The 24,785-nt window shown below is 49.5% G+C and overlaps 1 protein-coding gene across 1 annotated transcript in view; it reads left to right on the top strand.

Moving 5' to 3' along the window:
- The window catches only part of CAND2 (cullin associated and neddylation dissociated 2 (putative)), a 30,297-nt gene extending 5,633 nt beyond the window's left edge, over window positions 1–24,664 (top strand). Inside the window, exons 3-15 of the mRNA XM_033132624.1 lie at window positions 2,295–2,449; window positions 3,152–3,275; window positions 5,276–5,541; window positions 6,878–6,983; window positions 7,167–7,309; window positions 9,092–9,384; window positions 10,514–10,655; window positions 10,985–12,487; window positions 15,801–15,896; window positions 18,851–19,020; window positions 20,124–20,288; window positions 20,603–20,710; window positions 22,756–24,664. Coding sequence (XP_032988515.1) covers window positions 2,295–2,449; window positions 3,152–3,275; window positions 5,276–5,541; window positions 6,878–6,983; window positions 7,167–7,309; window positions 9,092–9,384; window positions 10,514–10,655; window positions 10,985–12,487; window positions 15,801–15,896; window positions 18,851–19,020; window positions 20,124–20,288; window positions 20,603–20,710; window positions 22,756–22,980 — 3,496 coding nt within the window. The 3' untranslated portion in view covers window positions 22,981–24,664. The remainder of the gene's footprint in view (window positions 1–2,294; window positions 2,450–3,151; window positions 3,276–5,275; window positions 5,542–6,877; window positions 6,984–7,166; window positions 7,310–9,091; window positions 9,385–10,513; window positions 10,656–10,984; window positions 12,488–15,800; window positions 15,897–18,850; window positions 19,021–20,123; window positions 20,289–20,602; window positions 20,711–22,755) is intronic.
- Window positions 24,665–24,785: the final 121 nt, after the last annotated feature.

The following is a 24,785-nucleotide window of genomic DNA, read 5'->3' as shown; positions in this document are numbered from 1 at the left end:
TGTTCCCACCTGCCTGCTCTGTCAGTCCTTGGCTGAAGGCTGCTTCTGGGGTGGGGTGGAGGGTGAGCCCTCAGGCACAGATGCAGGTGCTGGCAACTGGAAGGTCAGGCTGGCACGTACCAGAGTGGTGAGGGCTGAAGGGATGGGCAGGACGGGGGAGTAAAAGCCTGTGCCACAGGCATCATGAGGTTGTGGTCCTGACACCTTGGCTACTTACCTCCGGAGCTGAAAAAGCAAGATGGAGTAGGCTAGGGCCTGTGTGTGTGGTGGGGTGAATGGCAGGGGTCAGTAGTTAACAGAGAACTAGGGCACTGCCTTTCTAACAGTGTTCTGTGAGCCAGGCTCAGGCATTCTGCGCCCTGGTAATGAATTTCAACTTGATCCTAAGAGCAAAGGGAATTGAGTAAAGAGTTTTATGCAGGAAGGTGACGTGGTCAGGTGTGTGGTCTGGGAGCAAGCCGGTGGCCGTGGAGTAGAGATATGGTGGACTGTGGTTTCCCACTAGCACAACCAATACCCACTTTTTACAACGTGTAGTCTGAAATACCCTTTTCCTCTCATGAAATGAAATTTATGCATAATATAACCTGCCTCTACACAATTACAAAGTGATGTATATAATGTCCTCAACTGAAACATCCAGAAGAAACAGAAGGAACATGGTTCATGGTTCATGTGTTTCAGTGTGTCAGAGCTTGGGCTTGTTGACAGAAGAGTGACAGTGAAGTCACGAGAAGCCTGCACCTCAGTGGAGACTCAGTGTGAGTGCCACGGCAGTGCACTCACCTGGGGACAGGTGTGGATGTTGGGCACTCAGATGCCACGAGTGGCATTGCTCTTAGCAATGAGATTTTCTGAAATGGTGACCATCTCCTTGTACAATTTCTCAGAAAACAAAGTACAGTCTTCCTTCAATTTATCTGATAATTACATTATTGGAAAATTTAGGGTATATTGAAATAGTGTCAAACGTACTTTGGGTTTATATGTAAAATGAAATTAGGTTCTGGACTCATGATTATAGAAAGACTTTTCTATAGGAATGCCCAGAGGGATGTTAGAAACTCCAGCACAACCTGGAATGTGCTTTGTTTTGCAATTTTGTCTTTCTACCGTTTCTGGCTACCTCCCCTACCCCCTCAATAAATGTCAGAAGTGCCATCTCATTAATTATGATGACAAAAAAAGGCCCTCCATAAATTTCCAAAACACCTCCGGGGCCATTATCACCCCAATTGTGAACCAGTGCTGTAGGAGGTAGAGTGGGAGGACCCTGTGATTACTTAGCTGGAGGAGGTGATGGAGAAAGCAGTCAGGAGAGCCAAGGTTTGCAAACTGGCATGCACTGGGGTCACCCGGGACTCTTGTTAAAACTATGGAGGCCCCACCCAGGGATTCAGATTCAGGAGGGGGACAGGTGGAGGAAAGGGGCTGAGGCTGGCGGGTGAGAACTTGCATTCTAATGTACACTGAGTCGGAGAACCACTCAATTAAGTCACAGTGTTTGACTGTATGTTACAATTACCTGGGGAATTTAAACACCACCAATCGTCCAGGCCACACCAGAAACCAATTAACTCAGACTGGGGCTGGCACCCAGGTAGCAGTGTTTTAAAGGCCCCAGGCGACAGCAGTGCACAGTGAAGCCTGAGACAAAGGGCACATTAATGTACATTGGAACCACAGGGGACTTTGCTGAAAGGAACATTTTGGTTCAGTAGCTCTAGGGTAGGAACTGAGAGTCTGCATTTCTGACAAGTTGGAGACGAGGCTGATGATGCTGATCCATGACCACACTTGGAGAAGCAAGGCGCTTGGCAGAGGTTCTCCACGTGTGGTCCCTGGACCACTGGAGTCAGCATCTGTTGAGAACTTGCTAGAAATACAGATTCTCAGGCTCCACCCAGACTTCCTGAACCTGAAAATCTGGGGGAGGGTCGAGCGATCTGTGTTCTAACAAGTCCCCCAAGGGATTCTGATACACGGTCCAGTTTGAGAACCACTGCTCTTGGGTGCTCCTTGGTGTCCAGCTGAGGTAATAGGGTTCGATGGTTTGGTCATATACTGAGACACAAAACTCAAGAGATGATGCAGGTTTGCTCCCAACGTTCTTGTCATTCCAAGAACGACATTGGTATATGCAGAGGGTGCCTCTCCTGGTAAAACAGGGAGTCCCTTGTTGATCTGGGCCTTTTCCTCAGCACATGTGGCCCCACAGGCATGAGGGGACAAGGGACAGCCTAATTTAGACTGAGTCTGGGGCTTTTGGACCCCCTCGCTTCTTCCCTGCTCAGCCTGGGTCCTCTGGTGGGCAAAGTGAAGGAGTACCAGGTGGAGACCATCGTGGATGCTCTCTGTGCCAACATGCGGTCAGAGAAGGAGCAGCTCAGAGACATCGCTGGTATCGGCCTCAAGACCGTCCTGTCGGAGCTCCCCCCTGCAGCCACAGGTACCCAGGTCCCAGGGACTAAGTGCTATTATTTGTCCTACTTTATGGTTAAAGAAACTGAGGCTTAGAGAGGTGAAAGGGTTTACCTAAGGTCTACCAGCTGGTCAGTGGCAGAGAACTCAGACCCAGATCTAAAGTTCATGGCTCAATGTCAGGAATGCTTTTAGCTGCAAGTAACAAAGCCTAACTCATGGCAGCTTGAAGAAGTAGGGTATTGCTTTTCTTACATAATTCTGGAGGGATCAGCCTCTCCATTTTTGCAGCAATTCATTTAGCAGCTCAGTTAGGACAGGGTTGAGTCTCTGCCTCGGACTCTTACCTTTATAAGAAAAGCATGTTTCCCCTGAAGACTTTGACTTATACCTCACAGGCCAGAACAGCGTCACCTGGCCCCTCCTAGGAGCAAGGGAGTCCAGGAAAGGAAGTGCTTTTCCCACCTCCCTAATGGATGGCGGAAGGAACGGAGGGGTCGGGTGTGGGATGAGCTGGCCAGCAGATCAGCTATCAGTTTTTCAGCTCTCCGAGCTGTTTCCTTTAGTTTGGTCGGGCCTCTGGGTCAAACCTGGGAACAGTTGAGCCCTGGCTTCCCTGGTTTAACAGGTTTCTCAGGGACCTGGGTTCAGAAATCCAACCAGAGCAAGGGCTGACCAGAGTTGGAGGCCAGCCCTCTGCCTTACCTTGCCCATCTTGTGCTTTGTGCAGGCTCTGGACTGGCCACCAACGTGTGCCGGAAGATCACTGGCCAGCTCACCAATGCCATCGCCCAGCAGGAGGATGTAGCCGTGCAGCTGGAAGCCCTGGACATCCTCTCCGACATGCTGAGCAGGTGCGGGAGGTCACCTCAGGCAAGGAGGACCCCAGCAGGAGGGGGAGCAAAGGGGACAGGGAAGGACTTAAATCCACAGGGCCAGTACCTGTTGCACACCAGGCCCTATGCTCGGGGCTCCTTAATCGTCCCAGCAGTCCTGCAAAGGAGAACTTTTTGTCACAATTTTATAGTCTGTGAGAGGTGATGTGGCTTGCCTGAAGCCACACTGTCAATAAATGGCATAACCTAGGATTTGAACTCAGGTCTCTCTATAACAGAAGCCCAGGTGTGTTCATCCTCTCCCTTCACCCCCTTCTTTTTCTTTCTTCTTTTGAGCTAATACAGCTGGGCCATTGTTTTAAATTGCCCTGTACATTTTTTAAGCATTCATTCATTCATTCAGCCTCCCAAGATTTGAGCACCTGCTTTGGGGCCAGAGTAATGTCAGATGCTGGACTAGTGCTGGGAATGTGAAATGGCTCAGTCTTGATTGCTGCTAGGGAGGAGCTCACAGACACACCCACTGTGACTGGAGAAGGACAACAGTGAGGATAAGAGCAGGGCCAGTAGCTCAGAGGAGGAGCCCCTAACCCAGCTGGTAGGTGGGGAGCTTTCCTAGAGAGGCACCTGCTAGCTAAATCTTCAACGATGGACAGGACTTGGCCAGGCGTGGGCAGGCATAAGGGGGACACTGAAAGAGGAGACTGCCTTCGGCCCAGGTAGTAGAGACAGGAAAAGACATGGGGTCCCAGGGATTCTGCAAGTCAGTTGTGGACTGGGGTGTACTGTAGAGGGCCCCGTGTGGCGAGATGAGGTCCAAGGGCTGGGCAGGAGCCGAGGGTGGGTGACTAACACTTATACTGAGGGTGTGAAGAGCCTGTGGAGGGGTATTTGGCAGGGGCTGAAGAGTGCCGTGCAGATATTTGTATGTTTTAGGCCGATTTTCCTACCTGCAGTGTGCATGGTAGATGGGAGGGGGTGGAACAGGCAGGGAGATTAGTTCGGAGGCTTCTGCAGGCAGGTGAATTCAGGTTGTATTTTGGAGGTAGACTCCACAGGGCTTGGAGTGGGTGACAGAGGCAAAGATTCAAGGGCGATACCCAGGGGCACAGACATAGGGCCAGGGCCATTACTGTGGTGGGGTGCCCTCTGAGAGTGGGAGCAAGTATGGGGAGAAAGGCAATGGATTCAGCTTGGGGCATGTTGAATTTGAGATGCCTGGGATCGCAACTGAAAATTCCATGAGGGTAGGTTCTAAGGCCAGAGTCTACCTTGCTCACTCAAGCTCCCAGCTTACTCCTTGTCACGTAGTAGGTAAACACATATAAAAGAAACCCAGAAGAGATGTCTAAGCTAGACAGCGAGATAGGGTCAGGTCAGGTCTATGTGTTTGTGTGGAGGAGAAAGAAGAAAAAGTCTTAGGACATGTATGGGACAGGAAATGCACAGGTCTGGTCTGAAGGTGAGGACAGAAGCTGCTGAGGTAGTCAGTCAGGGGCTGCCTTCTACCTGTGCAAAAACCATTCTCTTGTGTTGCCTCTTGCCTTAAGGCCAGAGCTCAGTTTATCTAAAGGGCACTGGAGATTGAAGGAGTTAAGCAGAGGAATGACCAGATCGGAAGTAGAGTTTAGACCACTCAGGACTCAGTGGGAGGCAGGGGAGGTGGACACTGAAGCAAGGCCCAGACTCCCAGGAAATCAGGACAGCCTCAGTGTAGCCCCCTGGACACATTACCGTTGGGACTTCTCCCCAGGCTGGAAGCCTGGACACCTGGGTACAAGTTCTGGCCTTGCATTTCTTGGCCGGGTGGCCTTAAGAAGGCCCCTTCCCCTCTCCACTGTCTTTCGTGTAATAATAATAATAAGCACGCTGTACAGTTGCGGGGCTCCTTTCTGTGTACCAAGGGCCATGGGGGTGTCATAATTCCGGCGAGGAGGCCAGGAGAAGATTTGTGAGGGGAGGTGCCTGGCCCAGTGCCTGCCCGGTAGGCCCACCTGACGCCCCCTCCGACTCCCCAGGCTGGGCGCCCCACTGGCTGCCTTCCATGCCAGCCTCCTGCACTGTCTCCTGCCGCAGCTGAGCAGCCCGCGCCTGGCCGTGCGCAAGCGAGCGGTTGGGGCTCTCGGCCACCTGGCGGCCGCCTGCAGCACCGACCTCTTTGTGGAGCTCGCCGACCACCTGCTGGACCGGCTGCCGGGCCCGCGTGCACCCGCCAGCCCCGCCACCATCCGCACCCTGATTCAGTGTTTGGGCAGCGTCGGCCGTCAGGCGGGCCACCGCTTGGGTAAGGGAGCAGGGCCGAAGCGAAGATGTGCTGGGGGAAGGTTCGGGGGCCCGGGACTCCTGGGGTGCCGCCCACCTCTAGGTAAGGGGGCGGGGTGTAAGTACATGAAAGGGCAGGGCGGGGCTTGAGAGGCAGCAGGGCGGGTCCACAGCGCCATCTGCTGAGCCTTATTCCGAGGCTCTCGGATAATTACAAATCATTCCATCAAACGTAAATAAGATATGTTCTTTTCTCCTACTTTGACACGTATACCTTAATAACAACAACCTGTAAGCCGGGTTTGCGTTTTTTAAAGTTTTTATTGGGAGATAATGTAGGTTCAGTAAACCGCACTGTTTAAAGTGTATAATTCAGTGTGTATTGGCCTTTGCATACACCCATGAAACTACCACAATTAAGATATAGAACATTTCCATCACTCCCAAAAGTTTCCTTGTGCCAGTTTGTAGTCCATCCCTCCCTCTGCCCCACCCCAGGGAACCAATGATCTGCTTTCTTTGACCATAGATTAATTTTACAGAAATGGAATCCTGCAGTCAGGTTTGAAGTTATTCTCAAACACCTTGGAGTTCCGGGCTCGAACAGGGCAGAGTGGGTAGAGTTGGCCATGGTCTGCCCCTCCCTTCCCTCTGTCTCTCTCACTGCAAGGAACCTTACAAGTACACATGGGGACCCCAGTCTGCAGTCCACACTCTGTCTGCTCCCCCCAACACACACATGCCACACAGCAGCCACCCTTTGGCCACTCTTGGGAGCGTGGACCCAGGAAAGAGGCCGGCACAGGAACCAGACGAAGGTTCAGGGTCAATTGGGCAAGAAAGTGGGGGGAAGGGTGTGGCTGGAGGGAGGCTAAGGCAGAACCCTCTGAAGCCCAGGGATGAGGCAGGCGCCCTTTTTGCCTAGTCTATAAAGGCAGTACCTGCTTCTCCCCTTTTTCCATCCAGGGCTACAACCTAGTACAGGAAATAAGGCAACGACATGAGTGATAGTTTCAACCACAATGCTGCTTATTGAGTGCCTGCTCTGTGTCGGCCTGGGCGTAGCTCTTTATCTGCTTCATATCATTCACCTTCACGGAATCTCTGACTGGTTGGCATTGTTATCCCGACTCTGAAGATGAGTGGACTGAGGTCAGAGAAGTGGTGTGACCTGCCCAAGACCCCAGCGCTCATAGGTAGCAGAGTCAGAGCTGCTGTAGAACCCACGTCTGCTTGACTTTGAAGCCTCTGTGTTGAACTTGCAGTGGTCAGGGCTGTGGGTGCAGGGAAAGACTCAGCATTGTGGGTGAGGGGAGCCTGGGAGAGGGTTGTCCTTAGTGATCCACCCGGCCCTGCAGGGGCCCACCTGGACCGCTTGGTGCCCCTGGTGGAGGAGTTCTGCAAACTGGATGACGATGAGCTCCGGGAGTCCTGCCTCCAGGCCTTTGAGGCCTTCCTGAAGAAGTAGGTGCTGCGGGATGCTGGAAGATGGGGCGGGGCCCAGAATTTCTTTGGGAAGCTGGTGGGGACGGGGTTGGGGGCAGTATGCTGGCCTCAGAGCAGTAAGATCTCAGGACTCCCCACTGGGCCCTCTTCCCTACACTGTCCTGCCCGGGTCCACCAGAGCTGCCTCATCCCACCCCACAGGTGCCCCAAGGAGATGGGCCCTCACGTGTCCAAGGTGACCAGCCTGTGCCTCCAGTACATGAAGCACGACCCCAACTATAACTACGACAGTGACGGGGACGAGGAGCAGATGGAGACAGAGGATAGTGAATGCAGTGAGCAAGGTGGGTGGCCAGCTTGTCATTGGGGCTGGAGCACAGAAATGGGACCCCCTAACCCCCCGGCCAAAGATAGGGGCCACATTTTGTTCCTTTATCCTCATCCCAACTGTTCCTCAGTCTCCAGCCCTGCCTTCCATAACCTGGGTTCCCCAATGTTCCCATCCTTTCTGACTGCACAGTAACAATAGAAGTAATCACAGACATTTATTGAGCATCTACTGGTGTCCTAAGCACTCTCTTATTTCACGTTCCTTACAGTAACCCTAGAAAACCAGGTATTTATTATTATCCCCATATTTCAGACAAGGAAACTGAGACTTAGAGAAGTGATTTGCCTGAGACTACACAGCTAGGAAGTAGCATAGCTGGGACGTAAAGCCATGTCTGTCAGACTCCCCGACCTCTATGCCGCCATCTCTGTACCCTTTTAGTCATGGCTTCCAAGAGACAATGCTTTAACCCAGCAGAGTGAAACTCTAATGGTGGAATGATAGGCACTGACAGGGGAGATTTCTGGATGGGGAATGGATTCAATGGCTTCCTTCTGTGCCTGTGGTCCTGTCCATCACTCAGATAGATGCCTCTGGATCCTGAAAGCAGGACATTGATGGAGGCAAGGGACTTAGGGTCTGATGGGGAAGCTGGAATGAGATGGGATGGTAGGAGACGAGATTGGACAGGCATATTGGAGCCTCAAATGCCACACCAGGGAGATGGGGCATTTTCTTGTCAATAACGGAGCTATGGATGTTTCTTTGTGGGTGGCGTAGAGTAGAGGTAACAAATAACAAATGGTTCCTCAGAGGTAACATTTACTAAGGTGACCATCCATGGGACAATCCGTATGGCCTGCTGTAGCTTGCCCAGCTCAGCGAGTCTGTCATCAGCAGAGCAGTGTGGGTAGGAACACACTGGCCTCTGAGCCTGTGCTTGGCATGTCACTCGTTAGGACCATCCCCCTCTGGGCCTCATGTGCCTCCCCAGGTGATATGGGTGGCCTCATGGGTCCTAACTGTTCCCTAATTGTGTGACCTCGGGAGAGTCCCTTACCATCTCTGAGCCTTATTCTAGTCAGCAGTAAAATGGGGCTCAAGGCACTTTGTGAGCTTGTGCCTCTGGGGGTGGTTTGGAGAGTGGGAAGCCTCACAAGCACAACATTTCCGGCTTGGAAACTGGAATTGGACCCTTGAGAAGCTGGGGTTTGGGGTGGAAGAGCGGGGGGCAATGCCAAAGGGAGGCCCTATTGCCTCTCTTTTCTGGAATCCCAGTAAATGAAACATCACACAGCCAGTCCTGAAACCAAAGGATGGGTTTTATGCCCCACATGGATTCTCAAGGTCCGCACTAAAGACTTAGAAATCAATTTTTTCCTTGGTGTAGTGAAAACAACAAAGGGTTTGGAGAAAGAGGGAGGACGCTGGCTTAATTCCAACTGTTCATGTAACTTGGGGTCAGTCATGCCCTCTGAGCCTCAGTTTCTTCATCTCTACAGTGGGGAAGTCATCCCCGTCTCACAAGGTCGTTGTGAGGCTAAAATGAGGTGGGGGGTTTGAAGCGCTTGGTGCCATCCCCAGCACACAGTAGGTGTTCATTAAATGGTAGATAACTTTCCTAATAGGGTGTAAATAACGATTACCAGAAGGGTAAAGCCCAGGCTCGGCTCCTGCCTCCCTGACCCCTCACATCTCTGTTCTGAGAGAGAGAGACCACCTGGGTGGGGCAGGTGGCTCTCTGTTCATCTGGGACAGAGTGCAGGGCTCCATGGGTGTCTCGTTCCTGCCCCAGAGAGTGAGGACGAATACAGTGATGACGACGACATGAGTTGGAAGGTGCGCCGGGCAGCGGCGAAATGCGTGGCGGCTTTGATCAGCTCCCGGCCTGACCTACTGCCCGAATTCCACGGCACCCTGGCACCCGCGCTCATCCGCCGCTTCAGGGAACGTGAGGAGAATGTCAAAGCTGACGTCTTCGGGGCTTACATCGTGCTGCTGCGGCAAACGCGGCCCCCAAAGGGATGGCTGGAGGCCGTCGAGGAGCCCACTCAGACCGGCAGCCGCCTCCATGTGCTGCGAGGACAGGTGGGCACGCCTTCACCTTTTGCTCTCTCCAGCCCCCGCTCACAACTCACCTGCCCTCCTGCTCTCAACCCTTCCATCTGTCCATCTTCCCACCCGTCCACCCGCCCCACCATCTATCCATCCACTGAAGTGTGAGTATTGAGCGCCTACCGTGTTTCCCTGAAAATAAGACCTAGCCAGACAATCAGCTCTCATGCGTCTTTTGGAGCAAAAATTAATACAAGACCCGGTCTTATTTTACTATAATATAAGACCGGGTCTTGTATCATATTATATATCATATCATATCATATATCATATCATAGCATATATAGCATATAATATAATACCAGGTCTTGTATTAATTTTTGCTCCAAAAGGCACATTAGAGCTGATTGTCTGGCTAGGTCTTATTTTCGGGGAAACAGGGTACTATATACCCAGCCCTGTGTATCGGGTGCTCGGGCACAGTGGGGAACAAGACCGATGAAGGCCTTGCTCCTGAACCACACAGTTTTGGGGTCTTGCTGATGGATTGGATGTGGAGGGAGGAACAGGGAGGTGTCAAGTGAGTTCCAGGCTCTGGCTGAAGCATAGAGTGCAGTTCCCCGAGGTGGCAGAGTGTGGAGAGGGCGACGTCTGGAGTTCTGTTCTGGACATTTCTGTTCGAGGTCCTTGGATGTCTGAGTGGAGACATCAGGTGGGCAGTCGTCACTCGAGTCTGGTATTGGCGATGCAGGTCAGGAGTCATTCCTGTGCTGGCAGCTGAAGCTTGGGGGAGTGGATGAGCTCATCTGGAGAGAACCCAGCTGGGAAAGGGAAGGGGCCTAGTGCTTCCCACCTCGGGGTGTTAGGGTGAGAACCAAGCTGCCTCTGGGTTCCCTGGTCTTGTGTAATTTTGAGTAAGTTACTTAATATTTCTGTACCTGTTTCCCCATCTGTAAAGTGGGCCCAGGAATAGTCCCTACCTCAGAGGGTCTGAGTATAGAGTTAGGTGCCTGATAAAGAGCAAATGATGGAGAGCTTGGGATAGAGCCATCCTCTCCATGCTGAGGTCCTCCATGGACACATGCCTGGGTAAAGCTCCCCTGGAGTAGGTGGGGTGTGGAGGTTCCCTGGGTGGTCACTAACCTCCCCCACCTGCCCACAGGTGCCCCTTGTGATTAAGGCCCTGCAGCGGCAGCTTAAAGATCGGAGCATCAGGGCTCGCCAGGGCTGCTTCAGTCTCCTCACCGAGCTGGCGGGCGTCCTCCCTGGCAGCCTGGCAGAGCACATGCCTGTGCTGGTAGCAGGTAGGATGGATTGGAACCTGGTATCTGCTGTCCTGGGCCTTTCCCAACCTTCGAGATTGTCCCTGTTCAGCGACATATGGTGGCTGTCCTTTGCTAGCAGTGAGAACAAGGCTAGAGTACAGGCCCTACATCCTGGTTTCAGATGGGTTCCCTGGCCTTGTGTCCCTCAACCCTGGTCCTGGCCAATCCCTGAGCTCTTAGAATCTGCTGCCTAAGAGTCTGGGTGCCTGGATCCAGCTCAGGTGCCTGTGCGTGTTCCACCCCCGCACCCAGGGAGGGCTGTGTTGAGTCAGGGTCTGTGGCCCGTAATCTTTGCACCCACCCCGCAGGCATCGTCTTCTCACTGGCAGACCGTTCCAGCTCCTCCACCATTCGCATGGATGCCCTAGCTTTCCTGCAGGGGCTGCTGGGCACGGAGCCGGCCGAGGCCTTCCACTCACACCTGCCCACCCTCCTGCCACCTGTGCTGACCTGTGTGTCAGACTCTTTCTACAAGGTTGCGGCTGAGGCCCTGCTGGTGCTACAAGAGCTGGTACGGGCCCTGTGGCCCCTGGACAGGCCTCGGATGTTGGACCCCGAGCCATACGTTGGAGAGATGTCTGTGGCCACCCTGGCTCGCCTCCGTGCCACCGACCTGGACCAGGAGGTGAAAGAGCGGGCCATTTCTTGCACAGGCCACCTCGTGGGCCACCTGGGTGACAGGCTAGGGGATGACCTGGAGCCGTCATTACTGCTGCTCTTGGATCGCCTACGGAATGAGATCACCCGGCTGCCTGCTGTCAAAGCACTGACACTGATAGCTGCGTCCCCGCTGCGGCTTGACCTACAGCCCGTCCTGGCCGAGGCACTGCCCATTCTGGCCTCGTTCCTGCGCAAGAACCAACGGGCGCTGCGGCTGGCCACACTGGCTGCCCTGGATGCCCTGGCTCATAGCCAGGGACTCAGCCTCCCTCCATCTGCTGTGCAGGCTGTGCTGGCCGAACTGCCTGCTCTGGTCAGCGAGAGCGACATGCATGTGGCCCAGCTGGCTGTGGACTTTCTCGCCACTGTGACCCAGGTCCAGCCAGCCTCTTTGGCCAAGGTCAGTGGCCCCGTGCTCTCAGAGCTGCTGAGGTTGCTACGTTCGCCCCTGCTGCCAGCAGGTGTGCTGGTGGCCACCGAAGGCTTTCTGCAGGCTCTGGTGGGGACCCGGCCCCCCTGTGTGGACTATGCCAAGCTCATCAGCCTGCTCACTTCACCTGTTTACAACCAGGCTGCGGACGGCGGGTCAGCCCTCCACAAGCAGGTGTACCACTCTCTGGCTCGGTGTGTGGCAGCCCTTGCAGCTGCCTGTCCCCAGGAGGCAGCAGGCACGGCAGACCGCCTGGTCTGCGATGCCAGGTCACCCCACTCCAGCACAGGGGTTAAGGTTCTGGCGTTCTTGTCATTAGCCGAGGTGGGCCAGGTGGCTGGGCCCGGCCCCCAGCGGGAGCTGAAGGCAGTGCTCCTGGAAGCCTTGGGGTCACCCAGTGAGGACGTCAGAGCGGCTGCCTCCTACGCGCTGGGCCGCGTGGGCGCTGGGAACCTACCCGACTTCCTGCCCTTCCTGCTGGGGCAAATCGAGGCCGAGCCCCGGCGGCAGTACCTGCTGCTACACTCGCTCAGGGAAGCCCTGGGGGCCGCCCCACCCGACAGCCTGAAGCCCTATGCTGAGGATATCTGGACCCTGCTGTTCCAGCGCTGTGAGGGTGCCGAGGAGGGCACCCGGGGGGTGGTGGCTGAATGCCTCGGGAAGCTGGTCCTCGTGAACCCTCCATTCCTTCTGCCCCGATTCCAGAAGCAACTTGCTGCAGGTAGGGGCACTGGTGTGGGCAGAGGTAGCCCAGATCAGAGGTGGGCAGTGTGTCCCTAAGTGTCAGAGTGGTCCACACAAAGTGAGCTAGTTTAAGTGATGGGGTCTGAGAGTCATGGTCTGTATAAGATTAAAGGCAGAGGAGTCATTACAAACTATTTCCTGAGGCTTACAGGCCTCCTCCTGTGGGACCCTCTGGGATGGAGCAGACAGAATCCTTGATATGTCCCTTCAACAAATAAACTTTTCACGATGCCACTTTTGTAATCCTTGGTGCGGACAGCAGCCTTATGCTCCAGGCAAAGGTTAATAAAAGCAGTTCTCTGAGGGACCAGAAACTGCATTCTGCAGAGTGCAGCTCTTTTGAGCTATTTTGAGCCAGGAGCAAGTGGAAAAGTAGACTAGGGTTGGAGGCCTGGACAGGAACCAGGGGACAGGTTTTATGTGGTCAGATCAGGGCATTTTAGGGTGTTCTACAGCTCGGGGAAGAAGAAAGCAGGCAGGTGTACCTGTGGAGATATTTGGGCCCCTGAGAACGAAAGGCCTCCAGGCCATGAGCTGGCCAACTGATGCCCTGATAAGGTCTGAGCTCTGTTTCTATGAGTTTGGGTTTTTCAGATTCCACATATAAGTGAGATCATAGAGTATTTGTTTTTCTTTGTCTGACTTATTTCACATAGCATAATGTCTTCAAGATCCATCCATGTTGTAGCAAACGGCAGGATTTTCTTCCTTTTTGTGGCTGAATACTATTCCATTGTGTGTGTGTGTGTGTGTGTGTGTGTGTGTGTGTGTCAGTGTCACATTTTCTTTATCCATTCATCCATTGATGAACACTTAGGTTGTTTACATGTCTTGGTTATTGTAAATAATGCTGCAGTGAACATGAGAGTGTAGCTGTCTCTTTGAGATAGTAATTTCGTTTCCTTCAGATACATATCCAGAAGTGGGATTGCTGGGTCATATGGTAGTTCCATTTTTAATTTTTTGAGGAACCTCCATATTGTTTTGCATAGCGTCTGCACCAATTTACATTCCCATCAAGAGTACACAAGGGTGCCCTTTTGTCCACACCCTCGCCCACATTTATTTTTTGCCTTTCTGAGGACAGCCATTCTAACACATGTGAGATGATATCACACTGTAGGTTTGATTTGCATTTCCCTGATGATTAGTGATATTGAGCACCTGTTCATGTACCTGTTGGCCTTTTGAGTATCTTCTCTGAAAAAAATGTCTATCCAGGTCTTTTGCCCATTTTTAATTGGATTATTTGTTTTCCTATTGAGTTATATGGTTTTTTTTTTATCTATTTTGGATATGAACCCCTTATCGTAGTTTGCAAACATCTTTTTCCAATTCTATAGCTTGTTTTTTCACTTAGTTGATAGTTTCTTTTGCTGTGCAGAGCTTTTTAATTTGATGTAGTCCCATTTGTTTGTTTTTGCTTTCGTTGCTTGGGTTTTAGGTGTCATATCCAAAAAATTATTACCAAGACCTATGTCAAGGAGCTTTATTCCTGTTTTTATCTAGGAGTTTTATGGTTTCAGGTCTTACATTTGTGAGGTCAGACAATTAAGTTCGCGAACTCATCCTAGAAAAAGTGCTACATACCTCATTGCCGAATATCACTAAAGTCACCTTTGAAATGCTCCCCTTGGAAAGCTATGCACCGACTCCAGCACCTAGTCCACCCTTCAAAGCAATTTAGAACTCTCTTTCTGGTATGACCATTAGAGCTGTCATCGTATTACCCTTGATGTCCTGAATGTCATCAAAATGTCTTCCTTTCAATATCTCCTTTATCTTCAGGAAAAGAAAGAAATCACTGGGGACCAGATCAGGTTAGTAGGGAGGGTGTTCCAATACAGTTATTTGTTTACTGATTGAAAACTCCCTCACAGACAGTGCTGTGTATTGTCATGTTGCAAAAGCCATGAATCGTTGGCGAAAAGTTCAGGCCGTCTAACCTTTTCACACAGCCTTTTCTGCACTTCCAAGTAGTAAACTTGGTTAACTGTTTGTCCAGTTGGTACAAATTCATAATGAATAATCCCTCTGATCTCAAAGAAAAAGGTTAGCAACATCATTGAAACAAATTCACAAACTTAATTGTCAGACCTCGTACGTCTTTATTCCATTTTGAGTTAAGGTTTGTTAGTGGTGTAAGATAGGGGTCCTGTTTCATTTTTGTATGTGAATATCCAATTTTCCCAGTACCATATGTTGCAGAGACTGTCTTTTCCCCACTAAGTATTCTTGGCTTTTTTGTCAAATATCAGTTGCCCATATATGCTTGGGTTTATATCTGGGCTCTTGATTCTGTTCCATTGTCCTATGTGCCTATTTTTATGCCAGCACCATAGTGTTTTGATGACTATAGCTTTATAATATAACTTGAAATCAGATGCCCCCTGCTTTGTTCTTTCTCAGGATGGTTTTGCAACATTTGGGATCTTCTATGGTTTCATACAAACTTTAGGATTGCATTTTTCTGTTTCTGTAAAAAATGTCATTTTAATGTGAGTGGTTTAGAAAGGAATTGAGAAGCATGTGGGACAGCTGCTGATTTATTTCTTTCACCCAGTGAGAAATGTATTTCCTTCCCTTTCTTCAGCTTCTCTACTCAGAAAGCAAACAGAAAAGCAAAATTAAGTGAGTTCCTTATTCCCAGGCTTTGGAGATTTTCTGAATTCTATTGGAATCCCCTTGGCCTTCAGCCTACTTGAAGTACAAGTGCCCCCTGCTTAGAGAATGCAGGACTGAAGAGTAGGGCTCAGTAAGGCTCAGAATCAGCTTTTGAATTCTGGATCTGTTTGCTGTGTGACCTTAGACCTGAACTTAACTTTCCTGGGTCTCTCTTCCCTCATCTGTAGAATAGAGATTGATAATTTTATTAATTATTTTAATTCTATAGTCTTTATTATTATCAACCAAATAATAGGACCATCCTGAAGATTAATTGATATAATGTGTTGAAAAATAGAATGCTGTCCCAACGCCTGAGCAAAGATCTTTCTTTGGGTTAACCACTGTCTTGGGTTCTTGGTTCTCTGTTTGTATCCTGTTATGTGGTTACCTGAGAACTGACAGTTTTACTCTCTCAGCTGCAGCAGGAAGAATTCAGGGGAGATTCTAGGCTACCAAGGGAAATGGCAGCATCCACTTCCCCAAAGATTGGGGGAGGGGTTTTCACGTGAGGAGGGGGTACAGTTCTGTCTTCCGTGGAGGCAGAGGCGTCTTGGCACCTTGCGACCTGTGGGTATCTAGGATTGGCCCTGCCCCTCACCAAGCCACTGCCTCTTGTCCTGCAGGTCGGCCGCACACCCGGAGCACTGTCATCACAGCCGTCAAGTTCCTTATCTCGGACCAGCCCCATCCCATCGACCCCCTGCTGAAGAGCTTCATTGGTGAGCAGAGCATCCCCTCTGCCTACAGCCCCGTTCAGTCTCCTCCATAGCCCTTGAGCTTGGGCTGATTTTACTTACACATTAGCTGAGGGGAGTTGAAGACCCAGGAGGCCATCTCACTCCCCCAGTAGCAGCAGGCCCTGGATTCAAATCCTTGTGTTGGCACTGAATTACTGGGTGAGACCAGCAAGCCCCTTCTCACCTCTGAGTCTCAGTTTCCTCATCTGTAAAATGGGGACAAGAAATCCTTATCTGCAGTTCTAAGGATGTTTTGGAAACCCCCAAGGGTTATTGAGGGGGAAAGTGCTCCATGAACACACAGGTTCTTAGAAGTGTGAAGTCACCAACCTCTCACATATATTGGCTTCAGTGGGAACCAAGCTGGACACGGCTGCACTGGGACAGGGAGAGTGGCTCCCTAACTTGTCCTCTGTCCCAGGGGCTTTCTGGTCTGAGGAGCCCAAGCAGCCTTCTTTGGGAGGAGGCTGAGCCCTCCTCCCTTTGGGGCTCTACAGGACCAGGCTTACTTCTTCAGAACTCCAAGCCTGTGGGCGTTTAACTGGACCACACAGGAGTCTGGCCCTCCTCATCCAGGCAGGGCAGCCTAGTGGACTGTGGAGAGGTTTTGGAGTCTCCCAACCTTGAGTTCAAATCCTGGCTCTGCCATTCCCTGGCTGTGTGAGCATGGATGGATCATCTCGTCCTCCATAAAATGGGGGTGCTGATCTCCACCTGCTGGGGCACCATTGTGTGAAACTAAGGAGTCAGCAGATGTGACCGCACTCTGAATTGGAGAACATATCCATCCGCTACAGCAATATCATCATCAGCAACTTGATCCTGTGTCCTGACCCAGCGGACGCACACTGCCCTAGCCCTGATTTCTGATTTCCTCCATCTTGCCTTAGCTGCCCATGGCTGGCCCCCGCCCCAGGGCTTCCACTTGGGTGTTTGGTTTTTATTGTATGTTTGAACCAGTTTTGAGTTCTCACTGTGTATCAGGTCCCATGCTAGGCATTTTAATATACCTCATCACAATTAATTCTCACAGCCCCCTGCGTGGAATGTAGGGCTGGCCCTATTTTACAGATGAGGAAACTAAGGCTCAGAGGGTAGATTTGAACTCAGGTCTTGTTGGTTCCCCACAGTTGTGTTCTTACAGAGAGTGGGGAACCTAGGAGCCAGCATGGTACAGTGGAAGGGCCCAGAGACTGCCAGCCCTGGGTTGGAATCCCACTCTGCTGAGAGATTGTTCTTCCCAGTGTATCACAGCAGGAGGCAAGTGATGGCAGTTTGTCCCCTGTCTGGTGATGGTAACTCTGATCACCTCAGTAAGGAAGAGCTTTCCAGGTTTCTTCACTCTGAAGTTACTCTTTTTCCTTTGGAATGCATAAGTATTTTTTAGTCTATCAAAATATAGACTAAATATAGATAGATTCTTCCTCATCAAAATTTTACCCACTACGTTTTGTATCCATTGTCATTTCTTGCCTGAATCAGTGATTACTGACAGTTGCCAAATGGCAACTTTCTAATTCCCGCATTCCTTCCATATTTATTAGTTTGCATTCTAAGGAAGGACTTTGCTTTCTCCCCCATTTATTCATATCATTATAGACTCATGGACTCCTATTTCATTCAGTGGGCTATAATCTATTAGTATCTTTATTTATTTTGATTCTCAAGATTGTCTCAGATTTAGCACGTGGGAGCCCTTCAAGCTGGTTCCTATGTTCATTGACATGTTTTCATCGTTCTTTGAGCATATCTTTACTTTTTGGCACAATGAGATGCTCCAGTCTCATCTTTCCTGCCCCAGCCCTGGAATCAGCCGTTTCTCCAAGGAGCTCTGATTCCTTTTAATGGAGAATGGAGAATGGTATTTAGAATCCAAAATCTGGACACTAAGTGTGCTCATTGCTACTGGAGTGCCATTGCTTCTAGGCCCTTTCAGCAGACATACTAGGAAATACATGTATGTATGAATGTATGTACACAGACGGGTACACATGTATCCATGTGTTACTTCCTATTCTAGTCCAGCACCACAGGGTTCATTCTAGCGTTCTCGCTTTCCATATACCCTTCTCTTACAGGGAGAAACCCAGCTCCTATTGTTATATCTACAAGATATTTATTCTCTTAATTTTGGAATACACAGAAAATAGTCTGAGAATTGCTAACCTTTGTCTCTGTGACAAGTCAATATTTGTTCTTTTGTCTTTAACCTGAGGGCATATAATCAAAATTCTTTGTTTGGAAGTTAGTTAGGTGAGTTGTTTTCTCTATCATAACCTGGGGTGGTTATGTTAATTACTTGAAATACAGTTAGGTTTTCTTTTTTAGGGATTCCCCCCATTCTTGATTTTATTTATTTTTTGAGTATATGAAACATTAGCATAGTTATTAATAAGTCTAAACTACACAAAAAAGTATACTTAGAGAAGTGCTGTGTGACTTTGTGTAATTTTCTTCACCTCTCTGATCTTCAGGAGCCTCATCTGTAATAACATCAATATTATTACAGATATTTAGCAAATATTTTTGCTAAAGCACATAGCAGAGGGCCTGGCACAGAGGATCTTTGCTCTGTGCCAGGCCCTCTGCTATGTGCTTTATATACATTACATGACCACATTTTTAATCATAAAAACAGCTCTACAGTATAGGTACTGCTATTACCCCCATTTTACAGATGAGGACATTGAGGCTCTCCAAAGTCCCCTTAGGAAATGGTAGACTCTGGATTTGAACCCAGGACAGACTCGAGTGCACATTCTTATCTGGACTTTGAAGGCTTCTTGTGCATGGTACAAAGTAGATGCTCAGAACATGCTCGTCCCCATTCAGCCAGGTCTGCACAACCCGCATGAACCAAATAACCAAGGAGGGGGTGGAGGTGGTTTGTGTCTTAGCTGTGTTGTCCCTCACACCCCCTCTTATCTTTCTGCCAGGAGAGTTCATGGATAGTTTGCAGGATCCAGACCTTAACGTGCGCCGGGCCACTCTGGCTTTTTTCAACTCAGCCGTGCACAACAAGCCCTCGTTGGTCCGGGACCTGCTGGATGACATCCTGCCTCTCCTCTACCAGGAGACAAAGATCCGCCGGGACCTCATCCGAGAGGTAAGGCCTGGGGAGGACTGAGCGGGAGCCCTTGGGCCTGTCTGGGGGAACTGTGTTGAGAATTAGGGTCCAGCTCATCAGATGACCAGGCCCTATGGCCTGGGTCAAGTCGTGCCCCTTGATTTCCCAGCTATGTGACCTTGTCAGGGCAACCTAATCCACGCTGAGCCTCAGTTTCTCCTCACAGGCAAAATGAGCAAAATAATCATGTCTGCATCATAGTGCTGTTGAGAGGATTCCATGAGTTAAGTCCTACAGGTGCTCAGCACTACTCCTGGAACATGGTTAGCACTCAGTGAATATTGATGACTCTTTTTATCACTCAACATTCAGAACGTGTTTGTGGAGCGCCCGCCCTATGCCTGAGTGCGAGGACTCAGAGCTGGACCAGACATGGCTTCTGCTCCAGGGAGCTCATGGCCTCCTGAAAGAGAGAGATACCCACTCTGCTGAGTATTTGACTTATTTGTAGCCCAATTGGAGCAGTAAGGGTTTAACTTTAGGGCAAAGATTAAAGGTGACTTTACAGCTAAGTCACCACATCATGTGATAAAAAAGTCTGAACCACTTGGCATCACTGAGGAGGAAGTGACTGGTGAGAGGGGTAAGGAAAGTTTCCCACAATAGGGTTCATTTGAGCTGAGCATGGAGGAGTGAAAAGTTTACCATTAAGAGCAGAACCTCATGGTTAAAAGCTTCAGAGAGACCTGGGTTAATTCTGGTTCAGCCACTTATTAGCTCTGTGTGTCCTTGGGCAAATTAATTAACTTCACCGAGCCTTAGTTTCCTCATATGTTAAATGGTGTTAATAGTAACACTGGCTTCCTAGGGCTGTGTGATGCTTGAGTAAATTGTCATCTCTCAAGCATTCAGCACAGAGCCTGGCACATCGTAACTGCTCAGTAGATTATAATAATGGTAATTATTGTTACCATTATCAAAGGGCATTGCAGGCTGAGCAAAGGCATGGAGACTTGAGAGCATGATGTGGGGACAAGACACATACTGAACAACAGAGGTATGGGGTGTGCAGCAGGAACTAGGGGAGGTGTTCTTACACTCTGAGGTCCCATCCCCTAAACTTTTGTCGTCCTGTCCTGCAGGTGGAGATGGGGCCCTTTAAGCACACAGTGGATGATGGGCTGGACGTGCGGAAGGCGGCCTTTGAGTGCATGTACTCACTGCTTGAGAGCTGCCTGGGCCAGCTGGACATCTGTGAGTTCCTGAACCATGTGGAGGATGGCCTGAAGGACCACTACGACATCCGGGTACGAGGAGCCCCCTGCCAGACCCATGCCCCCCTCATACCAAATGGCATCTAAGCTGGAGAACCACTGCCTCCTCAGTGTCCCTTCTGATTCTCCAAGTGTAGTTGGCACAGTCGATGTTACCATTCATACTACAGATGAGGAGACTGAGGCCCAGAGAGGGAGAGACTCTGGCAGGAACCCAGGCGGGAATTAGTGCTAGAGTTTGGACTTGAGCTCCAGGTGTTGGGTCCAGAGCCTCTGCTCTTCCTCAGAGGCTGCTCCTTTCGGTCCTGGGCCATTTCATCAAGAACTGTCTCCTTCCTCCTGGGCAGATGCTGACCTTCATCATGCTCGCACGATTGGCTACTCTGTGTCCTGCACCCGTCCTACAGAGGGTAGACCGGCTCATTGAGCCCCTCAGGGCCACCTGCACTGCCAAGGTAAGCCCCTTGCCCAGCCCTATGCATACCTGGCAGGGCCTCTGCAGATGGTTCGTAGTTACCATTTATTAAGAATTTCCTGTGGTACACGTGGTGTGGGACGTGCTTCCTTTAATCATCATCCTATAACGTATTTCTTATTGCTTCTTATTCTTACTATCGTGTACACAGTGGAACAAAGACTGAGAAGTGAAGTTGTTGATCGAGGCTACACAGCTAGTAAATTGCAGAGCTGGGATTCAAACTCACCTCTGTCATTCATCAATATTCCTTGGGTGCTGGGTCTTACACAAGGTACTAGGGATACAACATTGAACACGATGGGCTCCCTCCTCTCACATTCTAATTGAGAAACTGAGTCAGAGTCTTAGATAGAAATCATTGACTGATTGACATGGGGTACAGTTGCTACTAGACTGGGGTGCCTCAAGGGTCCAGAAGAGGGATCTGGGGCAGAAGGCCTCAGGGAAAATTGCAGTGTTGGGAACAGAGCTTGGCACACCCAGGGGGTACCCAGTAAATACCTGTTGAATGAAAGAACTAATTTAGGATTTGGAAAGATCAAAAAGAGAGCAGAGTATTTCAGCTTGGAGCTTAAAGAGGAGAGAGACCCACAGAGCAGTAATTTTTAAGTAGCAAAACCTTTCCTCCCAAGATGAAATCTTATGTGGATAAAAGATAAAATTGGTAACTAATAGAAACCTGTCTTGTAAGTTTCTATTTTTAACATATGCTTCGCATGAAGTCAAACAGTGGTTCTAGTGGGCCATTGAACTCTTTTGACAGTCTCAGTGGCTAAATCATTTCTAGTTTTCTTTGGACCACATGGCATGGAGAAAACTCCTAATTCACAGGGAAGAGCTGCAAATGGCGTTGCAGCATCAGGACACCCTTCAGCTCACTTTGGTCTGAGACCTGCACCAAAGCCACTCAGTCTGGCTGCTCAGAGGATGCTGTTTGTTGGGCACTCTGATGAGAGTTTGTCACATCCGCGTCCACAGTCCCCAACCTGCAATTCTGAAACCTACAAAGCTCTGGAAACTAAAAGCTTTTTAGTAACTTCTTTGGCAGCAAAACTTAACTTGAACTGGCATGAGTCTGATATTCATTCATATTCTTACATTTTTCTATAAATTTAGTGGGGGAAATATTAGTGTATTTGATTACAGGGTATTGTACCAGACCCATGTTATCTGCACATGACCATCTTTCTAAAACCCCCAGACTCCTGAATTCCAAAAGCATATCTGGCCCTAAGGGTTTCAGAGAAGGGGTGTGGACTTCTGTTGTCATTTAATCCTCATAGCAGCCCTCTGAAGAGGAAGCTCTTATTGGTAGCTGGGGAAGTGAGAGGCAAAAAGGTGACTACCGGAAGTCAGCTCTCACGGGGCAGAGCCATTTAAACCCAGGACTGTGCAACACCAATACCAACTTCTTAACCACCACAGATTCTTTAGGGGGAAGAGTCTGTGTTGTCTGGGTTAAGTCACGGAGGGTCTTTATTCCATAAGCAGTGGGGGGAATTCCAGAGATTCTCTGAGTAAGTGGGAGAGGGTTGGGGTGAGGAAACAGAAAGCAGACAAGGCAGTTTGCGATGTTTACTCTCCGGCTGCATCTGCAGAATGACCAGCTAGAAGACTGTCACAGTAATCTATTCATTCAGTTAAGTTCTATGGTAACAAGAGCCCGATTTAAGCACAGTAAAGAGATAGATAGGTCAGTATGTTTTGTCAGGGGAAGGAATTTAAGTGAACACTTCACAGTAACTGTCACCAAATTATTACCAAAAATAATTTATATTGTCTGGTCAGAGGTCTTTCAAAACTAATTTGAATGACAAAGAACCACCCTCTTAGAAAACCAGCCAGTGTAAAAGCCTCGAGGTGAAAGCCATCAGGAGGCTAGAACCAGACTGTGAAGCAGGAGAGTGTGCAGCCCTGTTTAGGCTTAGGAAGACACAGGTGGTTGAGAGGAGGCCGGACAGTGAGGAAGCTGTGGTGCCAGGTCAGGCTCCATCAAGGATGGCTCATTGTTTCCCACTTTAGGTCAAAGCTGGTTCCGTGAAGCAGGAGTTTGAGAAGCAAGATGAACTGAAGCGCTCTGCCATGAGGGCAGTGGCCGCCTTGCTGACCATCCCAGAAGTGGGGAAAAGCCCCATCATGGCCGACTTCTCTTCCCAAATCAGATCCAACCCTGAACTTGCCGCCCTCTTTGAAAGCATCCAGGATTCTGCTTCAGCCCCCAGCACAGACTCAATGGAGCTGAGCTAGTCCTGCAGCCCCCAGATGGGCCCTTATTGAAGAGAAGGGGGCCCACCCAAGCCAGAGGCCACAGCCTTTCCTTCAAACCTTTCTTATCGCTGGGGGCCTTCTTGCTCCTGTTCAGGGCACAGTGCCTTCTCTAGGGACCCCAACTCAAAAGGCCCCAAGCTGAAGCTGCAAGGCTGCCAACAGTTGGGCCCTTTAACTCAGGACAGTCATTCAAAACAACAGGGTTTAATTTTCCAAGTCTTCCACGCAAAGGTTGATGTGACTTCGCACTGGTCTGGTTCCTTCAAGCTGGGGTGTCCCTGCCTCACAAAGTACTTAGTATTTAGATATATTCTTGTGCTCACAGCTGAGAGGTTAGTAGGCAGCAGGCTGGCCTTCCTTCCCGTGTCCCAGATTTGTTGCTCACACCACTCCCATTTTTTCAGTTCACTTAACCTGATATGGCTGGGCATCTTAAAACTTCAAGATATTTGAGTTATTCACATTTTAGAATTCAAAACCGCTTTATTTCTAATTGGCAGTGATGAATCAGTGTTTTCTTGGAGGGGGAGCAGGGTGCGTAGGGAACTAGAGCTAATGAGTTTTTCTAATTTCAAAAATAACATAGCAACCTGGGAAACAGGAAAGCACTAAAGTACAAACCATCTTTCATGTCATACCCTGCCCCCCCAAGCATACCAGTTGGCTTCTGACCTGGGGGCTCTGAACATGTGGTTTTTAGCATCGAGGACACAGAATTAAGCAACAGGCCAAAGAATTTTTTGCTATCCCAGGTTAATAAAGGAGAGATCCTAAATTAGAACTATATTCTCTGCACAACTCCTCTACTCAGTAGTCACACAGTCTATGTACCAAGTCAATTTAAAAGCATGAAAATGACCATAAATTTATGCAACAGATGTTTCAGACTAGGTTTTGCACAGGTGGCAGTCAACCAAAGACATTTATCTACTGGCACTAAGGGCCTTAATTCTGATCATGGCTAGCACACCAAGAAAATTATAATCAGTGTAGTATTTCTGCTTGGTTGACCAGGATTGGGGCGGGGGGCCCCAACCCTATAAACATGTCTTGTACTAGATAGAGTACCACATGCCATATCCCATGTGACCTATACTGCCACTTCATACCATTTCTTGGAGTATCATAACCTTAGAATTAATAACAGCTAAATTCTAGCCCTTGTTGCCTAAGGTTGAAGGTTGTAGTTGAAAAGGAGTTTGAGTGTTAAATTCTGAGTCCCAAGAGGCCCCATTATCACCAGTTAAGGATCCTACCCTCTTGGAAACTGCTGCTAAATTATGCCTGAAGCAGAAAGCTGGGGGAGGTTATATGAGAGATTAAAAATGATCTTCAAACATCCAAGGCTGATCACATATAGTAGAGGAATGCATGTGTCATCCTATTGTGTATTTTTGGACAGAAGCTATGGGGTGCTATTTCAGTACCAGCAACAATTTAAGGGAGTAAGAAACTCATCTGGATCCTTTCACGCGTTTTCTTAATCTTCACAAGAACTACAAAGGATAACTGTCTTCCCCAACCTTACAAAAGTGAGGCTAAGAACTACTTCTTGCTCTGAGCTGCATGGTCCTTCAATTGAGGGTCTCGGAACCTACCTTAGTCTGAGGGCCACGTCTTCCCCAGCCCTAAGCCCTAACTGGGAGCTGACCAAGGCTGGTATGGGCACCTGAGAAGCCCGTGCCCTGAGAAACATCGAGTCCCTTCCAAATGGAAGATTCCAGAGCATGACAGGCAAAAGAACAATATCTGTGACAAGCTGTCAAAATAAACTGAAGAGTAAA

Source organism: Rhinolophus ferrumequinum, chromosome 17, assembly GCF_004115265.2.
Source record: "Rhinolophus ferrumequinum isolate MPI-CBG mRhiFer1 chromosome 17, mRhiFer1_v1.p, whole genome shotgun sequence".
NCBI classification, from domain to species: Eukaryota; Metazoa; Chordata; class Mammalia; order Chiroptera; family Rhinolophidae; genus Rhinolophus; species Rhinolophus ferrumequinum.
The sequence above is the reverse complement of the archived record's forward strand: the minus strand, read 5'-3'. Positions and strand labels throughout refer to the sequence as shown.